The following is a 24225-nucleotide window of genomic DNA, read 5'->3' as shown; positions in this document are numbered from 1 at the left end:
CTTGATTTCCATGTGAGCTGGAAAGCCCTCCACAAACTGATGCCAAGTGAAAGAAGCAGAACCAGGAGAACATTGTACACAGAGAGTGAAACACTGTGGGACAATCATATGTAATCGACTTTGCTACTGATAGCAATGCAATGCTCCAGGATAGTCCTGAGGGACTTATGAGAAGGAATGCTATCCACATCCAGAGAAAGAACTGTGGGAATAGAAATGCAGAAGGGAAACATTTTATTTTTCACTTGTTTATGTGGGTGTTGGATGTGGGGTTTTGGTTTTTAAAAGAGTATTACAAAAATGATTAATGTGGAAATAGGTATTGAGTGATAATACATGTATAACCTGCTGGAATTGCTTGTTGGATCTGGTAGGGGAAGGGAAAAGGGAGCAAAAGTACATGAATATGTAACCATGGAAAAATACTTAAATAAAAAATTTAAATAATGTTAGGGAAAGAATAGAGCTCTTTTTCTGAGTCCTCCCCCCAAATCTAAGGATATATAGGTGCCTCTATAGGCCACCACCTGTGCATAAGGCCAACACTGTAAGCTGGTTTTATTCTTCAGTGATCAGGAAAAGAAGCTATTGTCTACTCAAAAGCATCTGAGGTTTACTAGAACAAAACCTGCCTGGAAATATTAAGCTGGTTGCACAGAACTAACATGACTTAAGGTGGTCATTCTTTCTGGATTAAAGCTGTGGAACAATTGTGGGTCCTGTTACAAGGGGAATGACAAAGGACTATTATAATAAGGGGACATAACATCTTGGTTCATTGCAGGGCCGGCCATGTTGGAAAGCATTTTCTGCTAACACAAAAGCCTGATTGCTTCAGATGTTTATGTAAATTATAATATTGTTTCTTAATTAGACAAGTGGGAGGACCAAGCAACAAAGACTGTGCTGATTGGATAGTTTGGTGCAAAAAAGAGATTGTTAAGTCTCAGACAAATCCTAGCTTTTTTATTCTGTGTCCTGGTTTGGAAAAGGATACTTTAAGGGGACAAAAAAGCAAAATTAAACATTAGAGAAAATACAGGAAGTTAAGTAGGAAAGTTTACAATTCGTGCTCCTAGATTCTAGAACTTGAAAGGAGAAATAAAGTAACCCATCAAGGGGAGTTATTTCTTATACTTATCCCCAAAAGTTTCCAACTTAGTTGGTCTTTACTGAAAAATCATGACAGAAGTTTCAAAGGAAACCAGTCTAACTGAATGCAATGGGGACGTGTCACCTGAAAAAGAGATCACTGAAATTAGTGATGAGGTTTTCACTTCTGATGGCCTCAGTAAATACCATGATACAGATGTGAATCCCGAAGATTCTTTCTCTGAAGGAAATCTAGACGAAAACAAATATTCTCGAGCAAGCATGATCTGCAGAGATTTGGCTTGGTCTTTGGAAGAGGACAAGCACCGAGAAGGTAAATATCATTTAAATGATTTTTATTATTTCAATTTGAAAACTTGGGGGCATATATGGCATCTTTTCATTTTATTCGAATAATAAAGAATAGCATTTAATGAGAATTTATGGAACTTTTTAGCCAAACAGATAAGAGGGTAAGGTGGTTCAGAATTTGACTACTTTTCTATGTTAACTTAACTATGTTAACTACACAATCAAGGACATCAGAATGGATGTTTCTATAATAAGCAAGGACATTTGAAATTGAATAGAAACTTAGATAAAATCAATTTTTAGTGAAATTATTTGGAAAAAAGAAAATGCGACCTCTAGTCTTAATAACAGAGAGAAACAGTTTTAGCTTTTTGTTATCTTTAGTCCCATTTCAACCATAATAACTCATATCTTCTTGTATCTTAAAAACAGAGGACTTTACTGTTCACAAGAGAATAGCAAGTCTCTCCCTTAAGGAAACAAGAGCTGGTGAAATGACATCAGAGGAAGGTAATGAGAACTCACACTTTGTACACAATATTCTCTGACTGTATATAGGGAACAGCTTTGCATGGGTTATTGGAGGGATGTGTGGGTGTGTGTGCGGGGGAGAAAAGCAATTTAGGAAGTGCATCCAAACTCTTGAGACTGCTGGAGGCAGATAAGTCAGTCATGATTTATCAGTCAGTTCCACCTTAGAAACATCCCAGGGAGTTCAAGACACAGATTGCATGGATTAGTACAGCTGACTGAAATGTTCAGCACTGGTGGTGTATGATATTTGTCCATTCAACTGACATTTATTTTTCATTTACAATCTCAAAATCTGTGCTATACATCCAATGGAATGTAAATGGATCTTTAATTTGGCTTGCCCTACAAGTCTAGAATTGACATATAATTTGGAGTAACTTGTATACTCATAGAATCCTGTGGAAAATTTTGGAGTTGTTGAGGGTCAGCTCTAAATAGTCACATAAATCCTATCAAATAAATATCTTAGGATGATCATTTTCTTTGTGGGTGGGAAGATTAAAAATGCCATCAAACCTGATATTTCAACAAACTCTATAGCTGGCGACACATTCAATCCTCTAGGAGCCTCTTCTGTTTAAGAAGACATCTATATTCAAGGCATGCTCCCTTATAAGTGCACAATAAAATCTATTAAGTAGTTTTTCACAGAAGCTGACTCCCAGCCACCAGCATTTTATCTCAAAGTTGCAGGCAGCTTTTAGAGCCTAGCCAATTTACCCTAATTAATACCTAGGACCCCACAGGCAAAACACTGAATAGACCATTTGTTGTGAAATTAGAGCATCATTTAAAATAGAGATGTGCTAACAAGGACAAGGATGTGATAGTCATCTAAATGTAGTCTACCACATTTTCAGGGGTGAAGCAGCATGGAATGGGCTGCAGGGAGAGGTGACAAGCACAGAACCTGAATGATGACTGGCGATAGAGATTGCTTGGGAGAGTGGGGAAGGGCATGCACTACACTGAAATAAGGAAGGAGGGAAAGCTTCAGGAAAGAAAAACAACAGAAAGGCTCTCATCTTTTCAGAGTTAATTTGAAGGTCTCATATCACTTCTAAGAAAGCAGTTTGCCAGGTCAAGGACTTGGGCAGTTAATTATCAAGGCAATGTGTTCCTAGCAAAACTCCCTTCTAATGACCCTGACTTGTTGACTTCAGACACCTTTAGATTAATTGTAATAATATTCTCTTCCTTATCTTCTTTCTCCCTCAGTTCCAAATATTAAGACTACTTTCACTACAGGAAAGACACATTTAGAGTAGTGTATCTCTTTCTGAAAAGCTCTGTTCAACGCAACCTTATTGGCAACATTATATTTCAATTGACCTTCATATTGGTTTAATAAAATAAAAAAGCAATACTTGTCTTCTTAAAGTAGGTGGGCTCTTGGCATTTCTCAAAATATCTATTTCCTTTTTTAGGGGAATACTTAATAAGTTGTCTTAAGTTCTAGAGGCATGGATTTTTCCCTCTCATCTTTCTTATGGAGAAAAATCCATTAAAATAAGCCAGCAAAGAGATCCGTGTCATAAAATGAGAAATAAGTAAAATGCTAAAAGAAATTCAGAAGAATATAATTTAAAACCATGGAGTAACTTTCTTTGTGAAGAAAGAAGCCATTCTCTAGTTATCCTTATGAGAATGGTTATCTTTTTGCCAGGTATTTGGAGTAGGGGTGAGGAAGTAAGATGAGGAAATACTCAAGAATTCTGATAGGGTCACAGATTTAAAGCTGATAGGGATCTCCATTTTTATCTAGTCTAACCTTCTCACCAGCTTTTTGACTCAACAGGCTCTGACACTGAAATCACCTATAATGTGGCTTCCCTAGAGAGTAGTATTACTTTAAAAAGAAAGAAAGAAAAAAAGGTAGTAGTTCTATTTTAAGCTGAATTGGGCATTGGATGTGATTTTGTGCCAGCTGTCGTGGGTCACTGAAATTATGGATTCCATAATTTTACCTAAAGTAAGAGTGCAGCTGCTTTAGACCCTTGTACCCATACAGGAAGAAATGGGGGTACAGTGGAAAGAGTGTTAGCTCTGCAGACAGAGCATTTAAGTACAAATTCTGTTGTGGATACTAACCTTTGTTATTTGGGACATATCACAACTTCTCTGGGCTTCAGTTTCCACATTTAGAAAATGAGGAGAGGAGAGTGGACTAGATATCTTCTGAAATCCCTTTTAGCTCTTGCTCTATGACCTTATGTTCAGTTATGGGGAGAAGACCTGAAACTAGGGCAGGGTGACTGGGGCTTTTCCACAGGATGCTGAATTTAGAGATTTTTGACAGTCTTCTTAGTCCTTCAACAGACAGAAGAAAAAACAACAACAACAACAACAACAACAAAAACCACAAAATAAAAAAAAAAACAGCTTAGCATCTTGTTAGCAAGAATAATTAGTAAAAATAGGAAACTACCAGATGGTATGTTGGGGTGAGCTCCTTCCCTGCCTGCCTGCGGCAGCCCATAGGGTTAGAGAAATATTTGTTGAATTCATTTGAATGGGGTCTTTGTCTCTCCTCCATGGGATGGTGCTGGAATAGCTTGTAGCTTTTGCACAAGATATATCCTAGTTAATGGCTCTAGTCAGAGTCTCTCAATGGAGAATCTCTTTGACAAGAGATGTGCAAAACCAGTTTTTATCTGAGGAGAGCCCTTCCCCACCCCATTTCTATAAATGAAAACTTTCTTTTTTTCCTGTGGACTTTGATGTTTTCAACTTAAAAAGAATCAATATTATTTCTCCTCCCTTTCCTCCCCAACTAGATTTTCATATCTTTAGGTGCAACAGATAATAATAACTAGATAGCTTAGTATATTGCATGTCTCATCTTCTACTTGATTTTGCTATAGGACTTCAGTGGGAGAAGATTCCTCCATATGGAAAAGTTCAAGAAACAACCAGACTGAAGAAAAGTGGCACTGAAAAGCTTCTAGAAGAAAGAGATGGTGGAATTAGGGGGAATGAGGAATTCCAGGTAGCAGAAATGGAAGATAACTTGGAGTGGCTGGGATCTCAGCAACCCAGAAAAGATGCAATGATGACCAAACAGGACAAAGAAGTAGAGGATGGTGAGCAAGAAATAGATAACGATAATGAGGATGGTGGTGATGATGATGATGATGATGATGAAGAAGAAGATGAAGTAAGATTGATAGAGTTTAAGAAAGGAAATGGAAGAGCTTCTCACTTCAAGGAGGAAGGCAATGTCAGCGAGGACTCCCCTCTGAGCAGCCCCAATTCACAGCCTATAACCCCAGAGGAGCTACCGGCCTTGGGAAAGAAGAATGATATTTCCAGACATACTTATTCAAGATACAACACAATATCCTATCGGAAAATTAAAAAGGGGAACACGAAGCAGAGAATTGATGAATTTGAGTCCATGCTGCATTTGTAATTTACTTCTTTGAGACATTTTGGTGCCCATCCTACCTGAGTCATCTTTTTTCTTATGTATAATTTCATAATAACTGGTGGAAACTTAACCTTCTATTTTTCATTTTTTTTATTTGAAAATTGGGTGCAAATAGTCATAGCAAGAAAAATCACATTTGGTCAGTCTAAATCAAGCAGCATTAGGTTTCTTCACTTACATAACAGGATTTATACAGTCTAAGCTTTACTAACACATCATGCAACAAGTCAAGTCAACAGGTGAATCTGGCAATAATCTGACTGTATAATTGGCAAGGGTAGGAAGTGGCAAAACCAAAGGAAGAAGATGGTTCTTTAAGGATTCTTCTTTATCTTAAAAATCTTTCCAGCTGTAAATCTCAAGAACTTGGGAAGCCCAGTATTAAACTTCAAAAATTTATAGTTGTTGATTAGTACAAATGAAGCACATTGTTTCATAGAACCATGAAAAGAATCTTCAAGGTTTCTTCCTCATTCCCTCAGATTCCCTCCCTTGGTATGAAACTGTTATCTTGGACTTCTGAACAGTGAAAATTCTATATGCCCAGTCCCTTCATGTTACCATTTACTGGGTCCCCTCGCTGGAGGGGCTGAGCAGCTGTCAGCCGGGAGAGTTCCATTGGGTAAATGTTGGTATTATGTTCACCACTGAATCCATCTCATTGTAAGGCTGATGTATTGGGACAGGATAGAAGAGAAGTTGGGCACCAGACCAAAGAGTTGCATTGAATGATTTCACTTCTGTGGGGGTGCTTTTGTTTTGTTTTGTTTTGTTTATCTAGGAAATCTCTGCTAGCCGTTATATTCCCTTCAAACAAAGATGAAAATATTAATATGATTTGAAAAAAAAGTATCTTTAGTATTGCGCCTTTCCTCATTAACATGGCCTTGGGAAATTTTCTAAGCAGCTCAGCCCAATTTTGCTATTTATCATGAGCGTGGCAATAATTACTTTAGCAAGTTTTCAATGTAAGACCAGAGTGACTATTTTCAGTGATATTTTCACTGATAGCTGGAGTGAATAGAATATTTAACTTTTTAATGTTGGGCTGTTCTATTTGCCCTCCTCAAAGTTGTTTGAGGGTCCAGGGTTTGGAATTTATCAGTAAATCAGATAATGCAGTGTGTGTGTGTGTGCGAGTATCTATATGTGAAAGCAGAAGACCTAAAGAGTGCCTCTATTAATTTGTAGATATTTTAATCCTGCTCTTTTTTTTTCACTTGAAGTTTCAAATAAATATCATCCCGAATTTTCTGTTCCATAAAACAAGCATCTATTTTGGTGCTGCTGCTTAAAGACAGATCCTTATTGTGTAAGTGTAATACAGATCTCATTGTTCAACAATTCAACAGTTTGTTTGTCTCCTTTTCAGTTTGAGAAAATCCCTGGGTTGCCTCTACATAGATTCTTGTTTATTTATGTGCAATCAGCCCCCATTCAGTTTGGTTACATTTTTATTGAATTCTTGTCTTAAAACAAAGATTTATATAACATTATGTAACTATATGAAAAATGGATTCAATGAGTATTTGGACAAAATTGATCGTTTTGGTGACCACAATACTCTGCCTAGCCTTTTGAAGAAGGCACCTCTGATAGGGCATTCAAATAGCCTCTCAATAAAAAGTATTTCCAAAAGGCTTTTTAAAGCTTTTGCTAGGGTCAGGCATCCTCTATGGTGTCCCAAGATCTAGGTGCTGATTTCAAGGAGGCTGTTTTAATGAGGTTGTGGATGAAATTGTAGGATCACAGATTTAGAGCTATAAAGGATCTTAGAAGGTAATTAGTCCAACCCCTCTTATTTATAAGTGAGCAAGCATTGGCTGAGAGTGGTTAAAAGATTTGCCTAGAGTAATATAGCTAATAAATGTCTGAGGCAGGATCTGAACTAAGATCTTCTTGGCTCCAAATATTGGGCTCTCTATGGAACAATACATATACAGAAATAATGGAGAATATAACATGAAGAAAGGGTCAAGACAAAGTGCTTTAAGACATTTGAAAAGGGAAGAGTACTTTTTGGTGGGAGTAATCAGGGAAGACTCCACTGAGGAGGGACCACCTGATTTGAGTCTTAGTTGGCATTCATGGGGACTTTTAGGATTGAGTCCTGGAAATGGAATGAGTAGCTTTGTGAATCTGATTTTGGCAATTGGGGGAAATGGCAAATCCAAGTGAGGTCTTAAATTAATTATGTGGTTAGCTTAGGTTCTGAGATACTTCATTAGGATTCTGGGGAATGAATTACCCTCACAATTTACTGTTTCCCTTTATAGCATAGCATAACACTATTCTTCACATAAAAGGACAATTTACTGACCTATCACTGTTATGGTATGAATATGGCCAATTCCAGTAGTAGAATTGGATTTGTATTGAACCATAGCCATATTCATCTTTGATATAAAGAGCGCTTATTTGTGAAATGACATCTGATTTAGGGTAATGTTTGTGGCCATAGAGCAAAGAGAAGTTCACACGGATGTCTAACTTGTAATTTTGTTTTCATTAGCTTTGAACTCTAACCAATAATGATAATGAGCCAAGGACATTTTTTGTCAACTGATGTTCAATTATGAGCTGTGCGTAACTGGTGAATGTTTAATGCTTCTCCAGGTTAACATGGTCTTCTGTTTGAATAGGGCGTGCTTTTTACCATAAATGCTCTTCTACATCACTGTTCACTATAATATAGAACTACTGCTATCTTTGATTAAGGCCATAGATTTTAATGACCCTAGGTTACGGTAACTGATGGGTATTTGACTTCTTTGATCAGGAAACCATAATCTTGGAGGTAAAGTGCCTCATTTTGAAAACCTCAAAGAAAGAGAAGAAATTCTCCCCCATCTGGATCCTTCTGGCAAAACCTGTAGGAGCTAGGGAGAAAAGCTCTTGGTTTCCAATATAGAAGGAAAGTTGGCTCCCTGTGGGCCTGCTGATGTTTCTAATAAAGTTTAGAAACTGGAGCAAATATGGATTAAAAGCAAGCAATGTTTTATTTTTCTGTCAATATAAAATTTGTCTCATCAAATGCTATCATTGAGAAAAGCAGAAAATATCATTATATTAACAGTTCAAATAAAGAAATGCTTTGTTTACCTTGGGTTAGGATATGCTTGTATGTTTCTGAATCTAGACCTGGGTCATTGTGGTTACTCTTTAAGGTGTTCCATAATGCCATTAGCTTCTCCAAGTCATCAGTAAATGATAGCTAGAAAGCAAAATACTTTCTCTCTTTAGAAACATGCCATAACATTTATTTTATATTATTTTTTGAAATTTACTTTCTCTCAATACTAAGTATTGGTTCCAAGGGAGAAGAGCAGTGATAGCTAGGCATTTGGGGTTAAATGAATTGTCTAGGGTCACACAGCTAGAAAGTGTCTTTGGACAGTTTAAAATCTAGGATCTCTCATCTCTAGGCCTGGCTCTCCATCCACTGAGCCATCCATGAACTGCCCTCATATCATTTATTTTAAATAAAAGCTTTTATTTCTGTAAAATTAAATAAAAATTCTGAGACCTTAAATATGTCTAGTTTACCAAATTATGATTTACATATATGACAGAATTCTACTTTATAGAGACTATGAAAATTTATCTTAGAAATAAATTTTATACCTGATTTAAAATACTTAACTTTCTACTCCTCAGCATTAATGGATTTAAACAAATTGAAGTCTGAATATAATTTTCATATGTTCATTTGCAAATTATAACACTTTTGGAATATACTAAAAGAGTTTAGTTTTTTAAAAATTGATGGAGGGGAAAGCATTTCAAATGAGTAATAATGGAAGAATTATGGGAAAAGGATAAATAAAATACTTGGTCATATTATTAAAGTAACATATGGACCCATTCACTGTTCTGTAAATATCAGACAAAATTAGAAAAGTAACAAGACTAAGTAGCAAAAGGGATCACTATTCAAAGAGGAAAGAATACTATAATAAACATACATGAAATATATAAATGTGTGGGAGAGAGCAATGGATGACTAATCTATATAACCAATGAAGACAATGAAGATAGTAGTTATAATTGTTCAAAGCTAATGCCACAGTCATTTATGTGGGAAAATACAATATCAAACACCTGAGAGTATGTTTCTTGATAGAGCAACTGTTCAGGGGCAGAAAACATCTAGAACATTTAGAAATCTCTCACATTTATTCAGGTTGCAAATTATCTATAACTCAAGTCACTGGGACAAGAAAAATTTTGATTTTGGAAATTCCTAGTTCATTTCCAAACTCCCCATCGGTTTAAAGTGGCCACTACCTCCCCAAACCCATTAAAATGTTTACCTATTAACTGACAGCAGAATTTACTCATGTGTGTTTTATCCTCTTAGGGAAAAATAGGCTATAAAATGTCACTGAAATAAGAGCATAAAAGGGTGTTTGTCTGGGCTACACATGGTATGGTTACACAGTTCTATGTCTTATTCTTTTCAAAGAGAGATTATAAGCTTGAGCAGGGATAAGGAAAAAGGGGAAGCTGGCACCATCCTTAACAGAACAGAATGAGTTGGTAGCTGCCTTTCCCTCCAGCCCCACAGGAGCTGGTGCAGAACTACCAGAAGGCTTTGAATCCCTTCATGGTGGAATGAGACCCATGGCCAGAAAGAGCCCTGGAGTTAGTGACCTTGCCAGCAGGTGTGCATAATAAAGGCAGGAGCTTAGAAAAGGAGTAAAGGTTGATGGTCCTGCTCATTTCACCTAGCCTTTTATTTTTGTCCCTAAGCTCATTGGAATATCAGTCAAGGAGCATCAGGGTAGTTGAAAAGAGTCTTGTCAGTGCAGCTTATGTGGAATTTTTCTGGTGTTTCTTGAAAAAAGGTTTTAAGGATATAGACTGGCAAACATGAAATTAGAGGAGTGAGAAGGAATTTTGCAGTCCAAAATCTGATTGTTGACTGGAGCCAAGGAATTTAAGCAGGACCATTCAACTATCTGATTTGGGATTTAAAAATTCTTTGTAACTTCCCTTAATTTAACATAAGAGCCTAAATGAGAAGAAGCTAAGGAAGGGCCTCTTGACCTTGCTCCTTCCTTCTTTTACTCTGTACTAGTTATTGATAAGAAATAATATCTGTGGCAACTAGCCCATAACATCCATATACTCCCTATGATTACCATACATATATGCTTCCCTTTTTCTGTGGCTGGAAATGATGGGGAAAAGGGAATAAAGAATTTTTCCTCCATTTTCTTCTAAAATTCTTTTCCCCTCCCCACCCTTCTTCCCTTGGACACATACACCAAATCACCATTCCACATCTGTTGTGTATTAAGTACTGAAAATGAGGTCAGTCGATAAACATTTATTGTCTACCATGTTACATTGCTGGGACCACAAAGATAGTCAGAAGACAGTCTTTGCTTTTAAGAAGTTCACAGTGTAACGGGGAAACCACATGGAAACAATTGTGTCCCAAAAGCAACATATAGGATAAACTGGAGATCACCAATAAGGGAAGACATTAGCATGAAGGGGAATTTGAGAAGGCTACTTATAAAAGGTAGTATTTTAGTTGAGATTTGAAGGAAGGCAGGAAGGTGAGGAGGGAAAGAGTATTCCACGCTTGGGGAACAGCCAATGAAAATGCCTGGGGTCTAGAGATAGGATTGAGTACCAAAATTTATAAATGTATATGCATATCAAGGCCTGTGTCATTGGTCATGCTTTTGGGGTTACCTTTTAAAGTGCAGCTTTTCCTATATTACACATACATATGTGCATACCATATGTACAAATATATGTGTGTATATGTATTCCATTTATTTTGCCATAATCCAGGAGTTGGAAAAGAAATTAGGATAGTTAAAAGAAATAGGGACTCCACCATCTGCTACACCCACATTTTAATCTCCTGCATGAATGCCCTTGGAAATCATTCCAAGATGACCAGTAAATGGTATCTTCCCCTGGGTCCCTGTTCATCTCTGAAACATCATGTTTTTAGAAATCATGTTTGACTGGAATAATCAAACACCCATGCAGCAGATCAGAGGGAACTGGTTCCCTAGAATCCTTGGGGTGATGCCAGAAGTAAGGCATTTTAATATCTAAGTCAAAATTTCCCCAATTCAGTGACAAAAGTGACAGTATGATGTGGTCCTGACATATGACTATTTGTGGCTGCCTGGATGACAACTGATTGAATGTCAGCAAGCAGAAGTGAAGAGAATTGATGCTGGTGATGAAACAGGATGGCATCAACAGCAGCTGTGTCTTCTTTGAGCAAATAGCTATAGGCTAATACTCTGAAAGAAGAGGCGAAATGCAGTCAGACAGCTGGGCTCTAAGCCAGCTGTGAAAGTTGTTGAGGTAAGTTATGATTTGGTCAAATTATTTTTCCTGGGCATTAGCCCTCCTGCTCCAGGCAACCATCTGTGCAAGGGTCCTTTTGAGAAAATCCTAGAATGAATCTGGGATGAGTCAGGTATTACACTGCAAATTCCCAGAATATGAATTTCAGGAATCGATGGAAGTCTGGTTCCCTCTGTATCTCATTTAAGACATTTGTTTATTCATGGAAATAGTGAGAAGACTCTAATACTTTTCAGCACAACCCGCCTAAAGACAAAGTTATGAGTGATTATAGTCATTGAAAATCTTCAGGTACTCCTATAATCCCTGCCACCAAAGAGGCAGAGACAACTAGTGGAGCACTTGAGCTTGGGAGTTCTGAGCCATGGTGGGCTAAATCATTTGGGAATCTGTAGTGTCCAGGTCTAATATGGGAGACTTCAGGAGGAAGAGGGGAGCTAGGTTGAATAAGGAGGGGTAAACAGGTCAGAAACTAAGTAGGTCAATGCTCTATGCAGCCTATAAAAGAAATTGGGTGCAAGAGAGGCTGCTGTGCTTCTAGCTTGAAAGAGAGAGGGCAACCCAGTCTCAAAAAACAAACAAAAAACCAAATCAAAAAAAAGAAGAAGAAGAAGAAGAAGAAGAAAAGACAAGAAAAAAGCTAAAAGAAAATCTTAAGGTGGTGAAAGTTTAGGGATCAATGTCACTGGTATTAGGTAAGGTACACAAATTTGCTAACCATCAATTTAGTTGCTGTTATTGACTTATTGTCTGAAACAGACCCATAAGGGCCATTGCTGGGAGGGGTTAAGCTTCAGGATTCTGGGATCATGCAGCATTATCATTACCATTTTCCATTTTGGTATGACACTTCCCTTTCCCTCACTTTAATGAAATAAATATTATTAGTGTTTCTGGAAAAAATGTCAATTTACTGCCCTACTCAGTCATTCATCAAACATTTATTAATTGCTCACTCTGTGCCAAGCATTGGGGATTCAAAGAAAGACAACTCATCCTATCTTCAAGGGACAGACTTTCTAATGGAGGAAGCAGACATTCAAATAACTCAGCTGGGGGACCCAGAAAGGCCTTGAATGAGTATCGTTTGAGTCTTGACAGAAGTGAGGGAAACTAAGAGACAGAAGTGAGAAGGAAGAAGAGTATTCCAGACCTCGAGGAAAGTCAATTCAGATGGCAGAGACAGGAAAGGGGGTACAGCAGGAAGTAGGCTAGTGTGGCTAGACTGTAGTGTGTTGTGGAGGGCAGTGAAATTGAAAGGTAGGAAGGGAATGCCAACTAAAGGATTATATTTGATTCTAGAGGTAAAAGAGATTCATTAGAATTAAATGAGTTGGAAAATGGGGTTGGCATGATCAAGCCAACACTTTAGGAAAATCTCTTTAGAAATTGAGTGGAAGACAGATTAGAGAGGGGAAAGACAAGTAAGAAGTCTATTCGAATAGTAAGTGATGATAAGTACCAGGGTGGTTAGCTATGTGAATGAGAAGAAGGGGACATATGAGAAAGACACTGTGAAGACAGAAATGACAAGATTTAGCAACTTCTATTCAGGGTGAGGAAGAAAGAGGAGTCAAGGATAAGGCTGGGTAACTAGGGAAAGGATGATGGTGCCCTCCATAGTGGTAGGGAAGTTGGGAAGAGGAGAGAATTTGAAGATAAAAACAGTAGGTTGTTTTGGACATGTTGAATTTGAGATGTCTAAAAGATATGTGGTGATGTGGCACTGGAGCTCTGGACGTAAATCAGAATTCAATATATATATATATTCATTTCCACCTGGGGAATCATTGAAGATAATAGAATCTATGGGACCTAAGGAGATTGCTCAAGTGAGATAAAATAGAGGGAAAAGAGAAAAGTGGCCAATATAGCTTTGGTGGATTCTCTGAGTTGGTGGATTTGGGAAAAGATCCAGTTAAAAGTAGGAGGAGAACCAGGAGGGAGCAGTGTCACAAAAACCTAGAAAGAATATTCAAGAGAAGGTAAAATCAATAATATTAAAGATTGTAGAAGCCAAGTAGGATAAAGATTAAGAAAGGGTTATTAGATTTACTAGTTAAGAAATCATTAGCAATGTTGGAAAGAACAGTTTTTAGTGAATGATAAGGTTCAGGAACCAGATTACAATATATTAAAAAAGAAAATTAAGAGGAAATAAAACACCTGGTGTAGATGGGGTTCTCAGAAGTTTAGCAGAGAAGTGAGGAGAGATATTTAAAAACTAGCAGGGGTTGTTGGATTGAGGAAGGTTTTATAAAACTTTTTTTTGATGATGGGAGAGACATAAGTGCATTTGTAGTCAGCAGCAAAGGAGGAAGGATGTGTGAGCAGGAATCATAATGGAGCAATCTGCTGCAGAGGAGGGGAGGGGATGGGATCAATAGTGGTTGGGGAAAAGATTGGCATTGACTATGGAGAAGCAGTACCTCTTCATCTAAAACAAGACTGAAGGAGGAGATAGTTGTGGAAGATATCTGAGTAACGTGAGGCAGAGAGGAGGGAAAAAAGGAACATCATGAATGGTCTTCATTTTTTTTTTCAGTGAAGTATGAGATGAGTTCCTCAGGAGAGAAGGGGAGATGATACCATGGGAGAACAGAGGAGAGACAAGGTTTAGAACAGTAGTTATGAAGAATGTGATAGCCAATTGATTAAAGATAAGCAGAATGTTTGCCTTAATGCAATGAAGACCCATGGTAACAAATTTATAGTGGATCCACTCACCCTCTTTCTGATAAACAGACCATAACTTTTTTTCTGGTCAGCTCTCCCCTTCACATACTGTCTTGCCCATAATAATATAAGCTCCTTGAGGGTAAGGACTATTTTGATTTTGCATTTGTTTCCCCAGTATTTAGCACAGTGCTTGGCTCATAGTAAGTGCTTAACATATGTTTTTCATTAATGGAATTACTGTGATAGAATAGCGAAAAAAAATACATTTTAGACTCTACAGCACATGAAAAACCAAATACAAGATGTAGTAAAAAACAGTCCCTTACAGCATTCCCAATGTGGAGTTCAATATAACTTCATATGATAAATATGTTAAGATAAATTCAGGAATAAGGCACAATGACTACATGGGAGAAAATAATTTTGTGCAAAATATCTAAACATCTCAGACTGTGTTTCCGACTGGTTCAAGTCCTTCGGAGAACAAAGTTGAATTTTCTTTGAGAAATCTGCTTTTGGCAAGGAAGCAAAGTCCTATAGGCTGGAACAATAATAATAGCTTGAAATATTTCACAGTTGACTTGAGGTGGTCCAGTGACATGAGACACTCGGATGGCATGTTCAGCTTGGTCAATAACTCAGTGATTCTTTTGGCGACTGGCAAGTACTTTCTCCATATGGCTTCTTGTTTTGAGATGAGTTGTCTTATTTTCCATCCCTTCTCTGTGATTTCATCTTCAGTGTCAATTATTTGAACAAAGTGTTCCATGAAATGAGGAAAACTGACTTTCCTGTCCATCTTTGCTGAGAGTTGTACTTTTGCGTAGTAGCTATTTTAAAAAGTGAATCAGCTCTAAAGATGCCTAGTTTTACTATCAATTCAGTTTACATAGAAGTTCTGCCATCTGAACCCAGAGCCATAACTAGGAATTTTTGTGCCTTGGACAAATTCTGCAAGTGTGAACAATAGGGATAATCTAGTCAAGGGGCAGGGGAAGCATGCTACAGATTCTCATCAGATAGTTTATTTTTTCAACCATCCTTGTTAATAAGGTGCACAGCTCTATTCTTTCTATGCTGCTAATAAACTTCAAGTGCTATTGGGACAGCCAGGCGGTGCAGTAGATAGAGTGCAGTGCCTAGGGTAAAAAAGATCTGAATTCAAGTCTGGTCTCAGCCATTTACTAGTTGTTTGGAAAATTACTTAACCCTGTTTGTCACTGTTTCCTTATATATATATAAAATGAGCTGGAGAAGGAAATGGCAAACCACTCCAGTATTTTTGCCACAAAAAACCCAAATGGGATAATGGGCACAACTGAAATGATTGAACAGCAGCAGCTATTTAGAATAAAATCCTATAAATTCAGAGCTCTGGGAATACAGCCCAAGTTATCCCACCCTACTCATGTCTCTGATCCAAACAACAGCAAAAGCATTATCAGGTGAAAAACAGCCTTGTTTTCCCTATACCTCCCTGAAGGTTTATGCAATTCTTATAAGAATTCTGATATGATTATTTATAATATAGTAGCACACTGTTTGGCAATCCTTCTAGGGAAGCAGTACATACACACTACTGGACCTGGCTCTATCAGCCAACTCTTTGACAATGTCCAGCTCAACTGCTCTTTCTGAACCTCAGTTTCCTCATTAGTAAAATAGGAAGGCTGAACTTTAAACCCCTTTCTGGGGTGTCAAAAGTTTCAGGGGATAGTTGTTTTGGGAACAAACAATGCACAAACATAAATGGAGGAGAAGAATTCATATCTTCTAGCTATCTCTTTAATGGTGTTAGAAATGTACCATGTGTCACTATGTCCATCCAGGATATAATTTAAACTATAATTATGTTAAGTTTCTACAATGGAGTTTTACTTAAAAAAAACAGTGTCTAATTATCTTCAGGAATAGTTGGGTTGTCTATTTTAAGACTTACGTGATTTACCTTGATTTTAAAACTTTTCTATTCCTATATATCTGGATTTTGTATCAGAAGTGCTATAATATAGTCCACACAAAAATACAGGAATGCCTGAGAAGTTCAGAGGCTCAATTTTGAACAAATAAGTATTTCATATGTTATTAGCATTATCAAACTCTCCTGAACATGTGCCTTGCTCCTATCATTTAGAGGTTCACTTAATTTTTCTCTTCATGCTTTCTGGGTAATGTTCAACTCATTCTCCTCTTATTGCCTTTGCTCCAAATGTATTATGGATTTTAAAAAGTCCATTATTTCTCACTCCTCTATGTGTGTTTCTGAGTCATATTGAATTTCCAATTTCAGAGAATTTTTTAAGATTTTGGGGAGGAGTTTTATTTTTATTTTTGGTAACAGAACCTTTTCCTTTTAGAATTCTATTTTCTGTTTCCTTTATTTCCGGTCTCTCCTGACTGCCTACTTAGGTCCCACACTATATTTTGATTTTATGCCTGAGTTTTATTTTTTATTTCTAAATGTGTTGCCACTCAATGTGGAATCATAGTTCTGAAAGAAGAAATTTCTTCCAAATGGTACTTTGGTTCTTTTTAATTCTTGTTGTGAGATCTTTAGCTCTTTTAAATCCATACCACCCCAAAAAGCTATCAATATAGCTCCAGATATTGAAGTGAAATTTGAAGAGTAAAGAGGAATGGGAAGACCCTTTAAGCTAGAGTTTGGTTAAATATTTAAAGACCTCTTCTTTACCAATAATCTAGTTTTATAGACTCATGGCATAAGAAAGGATCATACAAAGCTATCCAGACTTCCACTTGTTTTCACACAACTATTAAACCACTATTAAATATCTCAGACTGATGTAAACATCTGAGGCTATGCCAGTCAGAGAAAATTAGCAGATAAAGCAATTTTTGTTTGACATAAAGAAGGCAGTAAGAAGTAAGTCCAGGGTGTGATTGATCATCTTTGGTTATCATCAAATGCCCTCACAAAACTACCATGTTCACCAAATAGATTTCCCCAGTACCATGAATTTCCTCCACAGAAAAATTCTAGAATTAAATCTAATTTTGTGCCAATCTTCTTGATAAAGCTTGTGGAGTAAGATATTGATGTTCTAGAATAATTGAAGGAGACAGGTAAATTCACTGTTGCCAAATACTGAAGCAGGGCCCCAGGTCAAAGTTGGAAAACAGTCCCCTGAGTTACCATGAATTCACATGAAACCATCCTGTTGTGGCTTTAGACTTTCTTCCTCAAGTGCCATTAAGTGTTCAAATCACCACTGAATAATGTGACATTATTTGAAATCCTTGTCCCAATGTCTAGTGACCTTACTAGATGAGAAAATCACAGTTTGGCTCTGATTTTTCCTCTTCAGACTACATAGTATTCTTCGAATTTCCATTTCTGATACGGATTCATGGAATCACAGGCAGTCACCTTCAGGGTCTTTCCAGAATGGCTTGCCTCCAAGCACCTCAGCTGCTCCCAGTATTCAAGTATAAGGTGATCCATCTAAAGAGAAAGAGGATATGGGAATGAGGAGCCACTAATTCATTTAAGTAGTCAACCTTTATATGGAACTGGAACAAGCAACAAAAACAATAATGACTTTTATTATTCCTTGGTATTTCCCCTATCCATTGTTCATAGGATAAATGTGTGGCCTTTAAAAAAAATAACTTTAAAAGGCTGTGAAGTGTCTATCTTGTATCTGAGCTAACTTCCCTCTGCCATGATACCTGGGAAGGGAAAGATCAGTTCTTTGGTGGTAAAAATGGTAGTTAACTTCTTCAAAAGAAATCCTTATAAAGTAGGATCCCATATATAAAATATGGCAAGATCCATTTCAGCTAATGGAAACAAGACAGAAGAAGCTGATGTTTATTAAATGCATACATTTAGATGAGGGAGGCAGCTTAGTTTCAGTGGAAGGTACTATAGCTTTAGAATTAGAGGACCGTTGTTCAAATTCTACCTCTTGAATTACGGATTTGACCTTGTGCAAATCACTCAACATCCCCCCCCCCCCCCAATTGAGCCTCAAGTTCTGTCCACATCTATAAAATGAGGGGGTTGGATTAAATGGTGTCTAAGGTCCCGTCAAGTTCTATGCCCATGATCTTCTAAGTATGGGAACTATTATGTTTCTATTGCAACTTCTAGCAAAGTTTATATAAGATCCAGCAGGGCAGAGGTTTATATTATCATGCCTCCTCAAATATGGTAGTCTACATCATCCTTGCTCATGGATCTATGCTTTCCAAAATATAACTTCTCATTTATCCATGACAATGGAAAACTAGAACCCAAAGGTGCTCCTATTTGGTTTCAAAATGCTCTTAAGATATTGAATTCAGATTTACCTTTCTATTTATATCTTTTAAAGATGATTAGTACAATTAATTTGCATTATCTGAATATACATTGGCTGACAAAATGTGGGAAAGAAGTGGTATAGGAATGTATTCACTGATGGGAGGAAGTTAGTCTATGGCATTATGATATAAAACAAAATCCTTATGGATCATCCAGATTGGATGTCCCACATATGATATTGAAGAACTGATTCTCCAAGTATTCCTTACTTTACCAACACTCAATTATGTAGGATGGGAGGGGGATCCTGAGCACAGAACCTTAATACCTTCTGTGGAGACAATTTAGATGTTTCTTTCCCAATTGGAACAACCCAATGACCCAGGGAGATGCCTTCTTGATGCCATTTTAGAATGGTACCTTCTCTTATATCATGCAACAGAGTTAATAAATTAATAGTGTTAAAAATCGTGTAGCCCAATAATGCACTGGTCCTAAATGCTAATGAAAACACTTGTGTTTTTGGTGTTCATATTTGGAATTTTATTAGAGATTTTTATTATTTTTACAATTTTTATTATATGTTCTATTTCTATATATTTCTAAAGTATTTTAATATATTGTAATGTCTACATATTATATTTCCTATTATATATTCCCAATTATTTATTAGAAATTCTTAATTGTCTTAATTTTTATTTTCTATGAGGAGATATGGTCTAGGGTCTAAGACACCCTACATTAATATGGTCTTTTGGAACACTATCTGGGCATGGATTGAAGATGGTCCACCTTTTAAAAACAACTTGCCAACATTTATTATTGACTTCTTATGGGATCAGGAGACACCTTATCACCATTCAGAGAAGGCCTCTCCACAAAATATCTCTTGCCCCCACCCACCCAGGATGAGTCATTGGAAGCAGAGGAAAAATTGCAATAGGCCATTGGTAGGTATATTTCCAAAAGTACCCAACAGTAAATGTTCATTAAAGGTCAATGATCTTTTAAATACAATTTGCTGAGATTATGACTCTTTTCCTTCCAGTGTGAAAGGGTAGTGGAGCCCCTGCCTTTTAAGATTCTGTGGCTTACTAAAGGTCATACCCCATGCCACTGGGTGAACTCATACTATCATTTTCAGTCTCTGAGTTTTGAGTTGGTTGTATCAGTCACCAAAGCCTCATTCTTGTTCTGGATCTTGTTTGTTTTGCTGGAATTTGGTCTAGGGATTTTAGTCTACAAATTTATTTCCTCAATTTGATCGTCATATTAGGGAAGGGAAAACTATGAGTTCTTATGAGATCATGATGACCTTGTAATGTGATATTACTTTATGTAGATTTAAAGCAGAAATGAGACTAGAGAATGGCATTTGGCAAATGTACAGATAATTATAACAGCTTTAACAATTTTTAAATGTCATGTCACTATTAAAAAAACCCCAAACTTTTTCAAGTTTTTTTCTGAAAGTCAGAGAAGGAGAGAAAGCTTGTTCATCTGTCAAGATGCCTCTTTTTACATGTTATTAGACCAATGACTGGGATAGGGAATAAGAGCTTTGCTTCAGGCCTTTTAAATTTAGAGGACACAAATATTTAATGCATGAACTTCTTAAGGAGCTTGAAAAACCCAATTATTAACTAGGAGCGGAACAACTGGCTGGTAAAGATATAGCCCCATAAGTTAATAATAAATGTTAGTAAGTGGTTTTCTAAGGTGGACAGTCACCAACTCATGTCCAAATTGCATTCCAAAAGGCTATATTTATGTGGGGTGCCTTAGACCCAGACTATACCTCCTCATAGAAAGAATGTCATAAAGGGTGGTTATGATGATAACCATTGATTCAGGACAGAAGTACATCATAAGAGGTCATGGAGTCCAGCCCCCTCATTTTACACTTGAGAAAACAGGCCCAGAGAGCTTAATTGACCTGTCCAGGGTCACACAGCTAGCTGAGGAAGTATCTGAGTATCTTTATTCCGGGTAATGTACTATACATTTTCTCTACCACACTGACTCAGTTTCCAGGTCAGCCCATAAAGGTCCATCCTAACACATCCTTCATCTAAAGTGTTGTTCCATTGTACTTGTTCTTAATCACCATTTACATCTTTATTTCTAACAGAATTTTTTTTAAAAAAGGAAGTTACTAGGACATGTCCATGTCCTATATTGATAATACCAACCTGTGAACCATAACAGAAATTAAGTGTTGTTCTAGCTCAAGTCTTAGCCACTTGTGCAAAATTCACACAATGAATTGAAAAGATGACGTGAAGGACACTTAACCCAGATACTAAAATTGATAGTTATAGCCCCAATGTGTATATTCATCTCATAACCATATGAAGTAAGAATGATGTTATTTAGAATTTTATTCCAGACCTCTTTGTTGTGGAACATCTTGTGTCTTTATCAAAGGTGCAGCATAACAGCTGAGGGAAGAAGAAAGTCAGATGCCAAATTATAGAAAAAGTGAGATTATTGACATTTTTATACTATTTTCACTTCTGAACTTTAGAGGATTTTTTTTTTATAAAAAGGGTCCTAAGATTAAAAAAGATTGAGAACCTGTCTATAAGAGTCCTCTGATCTATCAGTCTAGTAACTAACTATGTCACAAAAGAAAATGAGAATAGGTAGAATTGACATGACCTGTTCTTGATGAGGCCATTTTGGTGATCCCAATTACCTTTCTAAATGCTCACAAACCATCCTTTTAATCACACATTTGAGAATCTTGTTAGGATTTGAAGCCAAGTTTAGCAACTTATATTGAGAAGATTCTGCCCTATTTCCCTTTTTTTGAAAACCAGACATTGGCCCATCTTTAGTCCTGTGGCATCTCACGTGTTCTCAATGACAGGGGTTCAGCATTCCCATCTGCTAGTTCTTTTCAGTACCGTGATGTGGCTACTTTGGACCTTGTAGCTTTAATTTAATGATGGCAGCTACTTGCTTTCTCAGTTTCTCCTTGCTTACCTTGGTTTGATTACCCATTACCCATTAGCCAAAGATCACTCTCTTTGGCAAAGAGAAATAAAATGAATTAAATAGTTCTGCCTTCTCTCCATTATCCAGTACACTCACCCCCTTCAGCACTAGCCATATACTCAGTACAGTGTCTGTCAAATAGTGGGCACTTAATAAATATTTACTCATTGATTGAATGATAGTCTTCTTCTTTTCAAACATAATTTTGAAAACTCAGAAGATCATAGATGTATAGGTGTAAGGAAACTTAGAGGCAATCTAGTTCATCTCCATTTATTCTACATGTGAGTAAACTGAGCCTCACAAAGGTAAGCGATTTGCCCAGGGTTACACAACAAGTAAGTTTTTGGAAGCAGATCCTTTCAGCTTGTGACCAGATTCTGCTAATACTTGCTTCAAAGTTCTCACTATTCTTATAGGAGCCATTCTTAATTATTTGCCTTTTTACCATTTTCTCTATAAACTTTTAAAATATTGAAGCTGATTGATGCACGTCCAAATGAGTTTTGTACAGCAGTACATTTCTAAAAGGCTCCTGCTAGGTATTTGTGTTTATGTACTTAGAATTTTATACTGGGAAACTTCCTGCCCCTTTGGGCTGACTGTAGAATTTTATGTCATGGAATTCTACCTATCCTTTTTCTGACTCTTTGAGTACAATGATTAATTTCCCCAACTGGTCATATGTAGGAAACAAGAGCTTGATTGCTCAAGGAAGGATATTCTTATGCCTTTCTTTGAGGAGGCAGCACAGCACAAGAGACACAGTATGGAAATTAGAGACAGATGGCCCGAGTTCAAATTTTACCTTTTTAAACATTTTTAATTTTAATTCATTTTAATTTTATTTATTTAAATAATTAATTTAAAATATTTCTCCATGGTAACATGGTTCATGTCCTTTCTCTCCCCGTCTCCCAACCCCCCTCCCATAGCAAATGAGAAATTCCACTGAGTTTTACATGTGTGATTGATCAAGACCTATTTCCATATTATTGATATTTGTACTAGGGTGATCATTTAGAGTCTACATCCCCAATCTTTTCCCCACCAACCCATGTGATCAAGCAGTTGCTTTTCTTCTGTATTTTTAATCCCGCAGTTCTGTCTCTGGGTGTGGATATCATTCTTTTTCCTAAGTCCCTCAGAATTATATTGGATCATTGCATTGCTGCTAGTAGAGAAGTCCATTACATCTGATTGTGCCATGGTGTATCTGTCTCTGTGTATAATGTTCTCCTGGTTCTACTCCTTTTACTACATTGATTCCTGGAGGTCATTCCAGTTCACATGGAATTCCTCCAGTTTATTATTCCTTTTAACAAAATAGTATTCCATCACCAACATATGCCACAACTTGTTCAATCATCCCCAGTGGAAGGGCATGCCCTTATTTTCCAATTTTTTGCTAACACAAAGAGTGTGGTTATGAATATGTTTGTGCAAATATTTTTCCCTATTACTTCTTTGGGGTACAAACCTAGCAGTGGTATGGCTGGATTAAAGCGCAGGTAGTCTTTTAAAGCCATTTGGGCAGAGTTTCAAATTGACATCTAGAATGGCTGGATCAATTCACAACTCTGCCAGCAATGTATAAGTGTACCAATTTTGCCACATCCCCTCCAAAATTTATCCCTTTCCTTTGCTGTCATATTAGCCAATCTATTAGGTATAAGGTGGTACCTCAGAGTTGTTTCGATTTGCATTTCTTTAATTATAAGAGATTTAGAACACTCTTCCATGAGCTTATTGATAGTTTTGATTTCTTTATCTAAAAACTGCATGTTCATGTCCCTTTCCCATTTATCAACTGGGGATAGCTTGATTCTTTTTGTACAATTGATTTAAATTTGAGTAATTAGACATTTGTCAGAGGTTTTGTTATAAAGCTTTTTTCCTAATTTGTTGTTTCCCTTCTAATTTTGGTTGCATTGAATTTGTTCATACAAAATCTTTTTAATTTAATATAATCAAAATGATTCATTTTACATTTTTTAATATTCATTGTCTCGTTTGGTCTTAAAAATCTTTATTTTCCCATAGATCTGACAGGCATACTATTCTGTGTTCACCTAATTTACTTCTAGTTTCCTTCTTTATATTTAAGTGTAGGATGTGAGATATTGATCTAAACCTAATCTCTCCCATACTGTTTTCCAATTTTCCAGCAGATTTTGTCAAATATTGGGGGTTTGTCCCCAAAGCTGGGATCGTTGGGTTTATCATACACTATCTTGCTGAAGTAATTTACTCCCATTCTAATCCATTGATCCTCCCCTCTGTCTCATAGCCAGACCACTGCTTTATAGTACAGTTTAAGATCCAGTACTGCTGGGCCCCCATGCTTCATATTTTTTTTTCATTAGTACCTTTGATATTCTTGATCTTTTGTTCTTTCCAATGAACTTTGTTATAGTTCTTTTCTAATTCGGTAAAAAAGGTTTTTGGTAGTTTTATAGGTATGGCAATAAATAAGTAAATTAATTTGGGTAGATGGTCATTTATAATATATTATCTCATACTACCCATGCGCAATTAATGTTTTTTTTCCAGCTATTTTGATCTAGTT

At 36.8% G+C, this 24225-nt stretch overlaps 2 protein-coding genes across 2 annotated transcripts in view; one reads left to right on the top strand and one right to left on the bottom strand.

Annotated features, from left to right (window-relative positions):
• The first annotated feature begins 910 nt into the window (after window positions 1–910).
• On the top strand, window positions 911–8474 carry ERMN (ermin). Its single transcript, XM_001373422.5, has 3 exons — window positions 911–1426; window positions 1837–1914; window positions 4803–8474. The coding sequence occupies exons 1-3, from the start codon at window positions 1183–1185 to the stop codon at window positions 5348–5350; spliced, it is 870 nt and encodes a 289-aa protein (XP_001373459.3). The 5' UTR covers window positions 911–1182; the 3' UTR covers window positions 5351–8474.
• A 2185-nt stretch (window positions 8475–10659) lies between these two features.
• Window positions 10660–24225, bottom strand: part of GALNT5 (polypeptide N-acetylgalactosaminyltransferase 5) — a 76272-nt gene continuing 62706 nt past the window's right edge. The window contains exon 10 of the mRNA XM_056793884.1: window positions 10660–17852. Coding sequence (XP_056649862.1) covers window positions 17712–17852 — 141 coding nt within the window. The 3' untranslated portion in view covers window positions 10660–17711. The remainder of the gene's footprint in view (window positions 17853–24225) is intronic.

Source organism: Monodelphis domestica, chromosome 4, assembly GCF_027887165.1.
Source record: "Monodelphis domestica isolate mMonDom1 chromosome 4, mMonDom1.pri, whole genome shotgun sequence".
Taxonomy (NCBI): domain Eukaryota; kingdom Metazoa; phylum Chordata; class Mammalia; order Didelphimorphia; family Didelphidae; genus Monodelphis; species Monodelphis domestica.
The sequence above is the reverse complement of the archived record's forward strand: the minus strand, read 5'-3'. Positions and strand labels throughout refer to the sequence as shown.

Excerpts from the sequence above, each read along its gene's own strand:
- ERMN (XM_001373422.5), top strand. The coding sequence starts at position 1,183 with ATGACAGAAGTTTCAAAGGAAACCAGTCTAACTGAATGCAATGGGGAC. Across the intron at positions 1,427-1,836 it reads AGAGGACAAGCACCGAGAAG|AGGACTTTACTGTTCACAAG; the intron begins GTAAATATCATT and ends TCTTAAAAACAG. Across the intron at positions 1,915-4,802 it reads TGAAATGACATCAGAGGAAG|GACTTCAGTGGGAGAAGATT; the intron begins GTAATGAGAACT and ends ATTTTGCTATAG.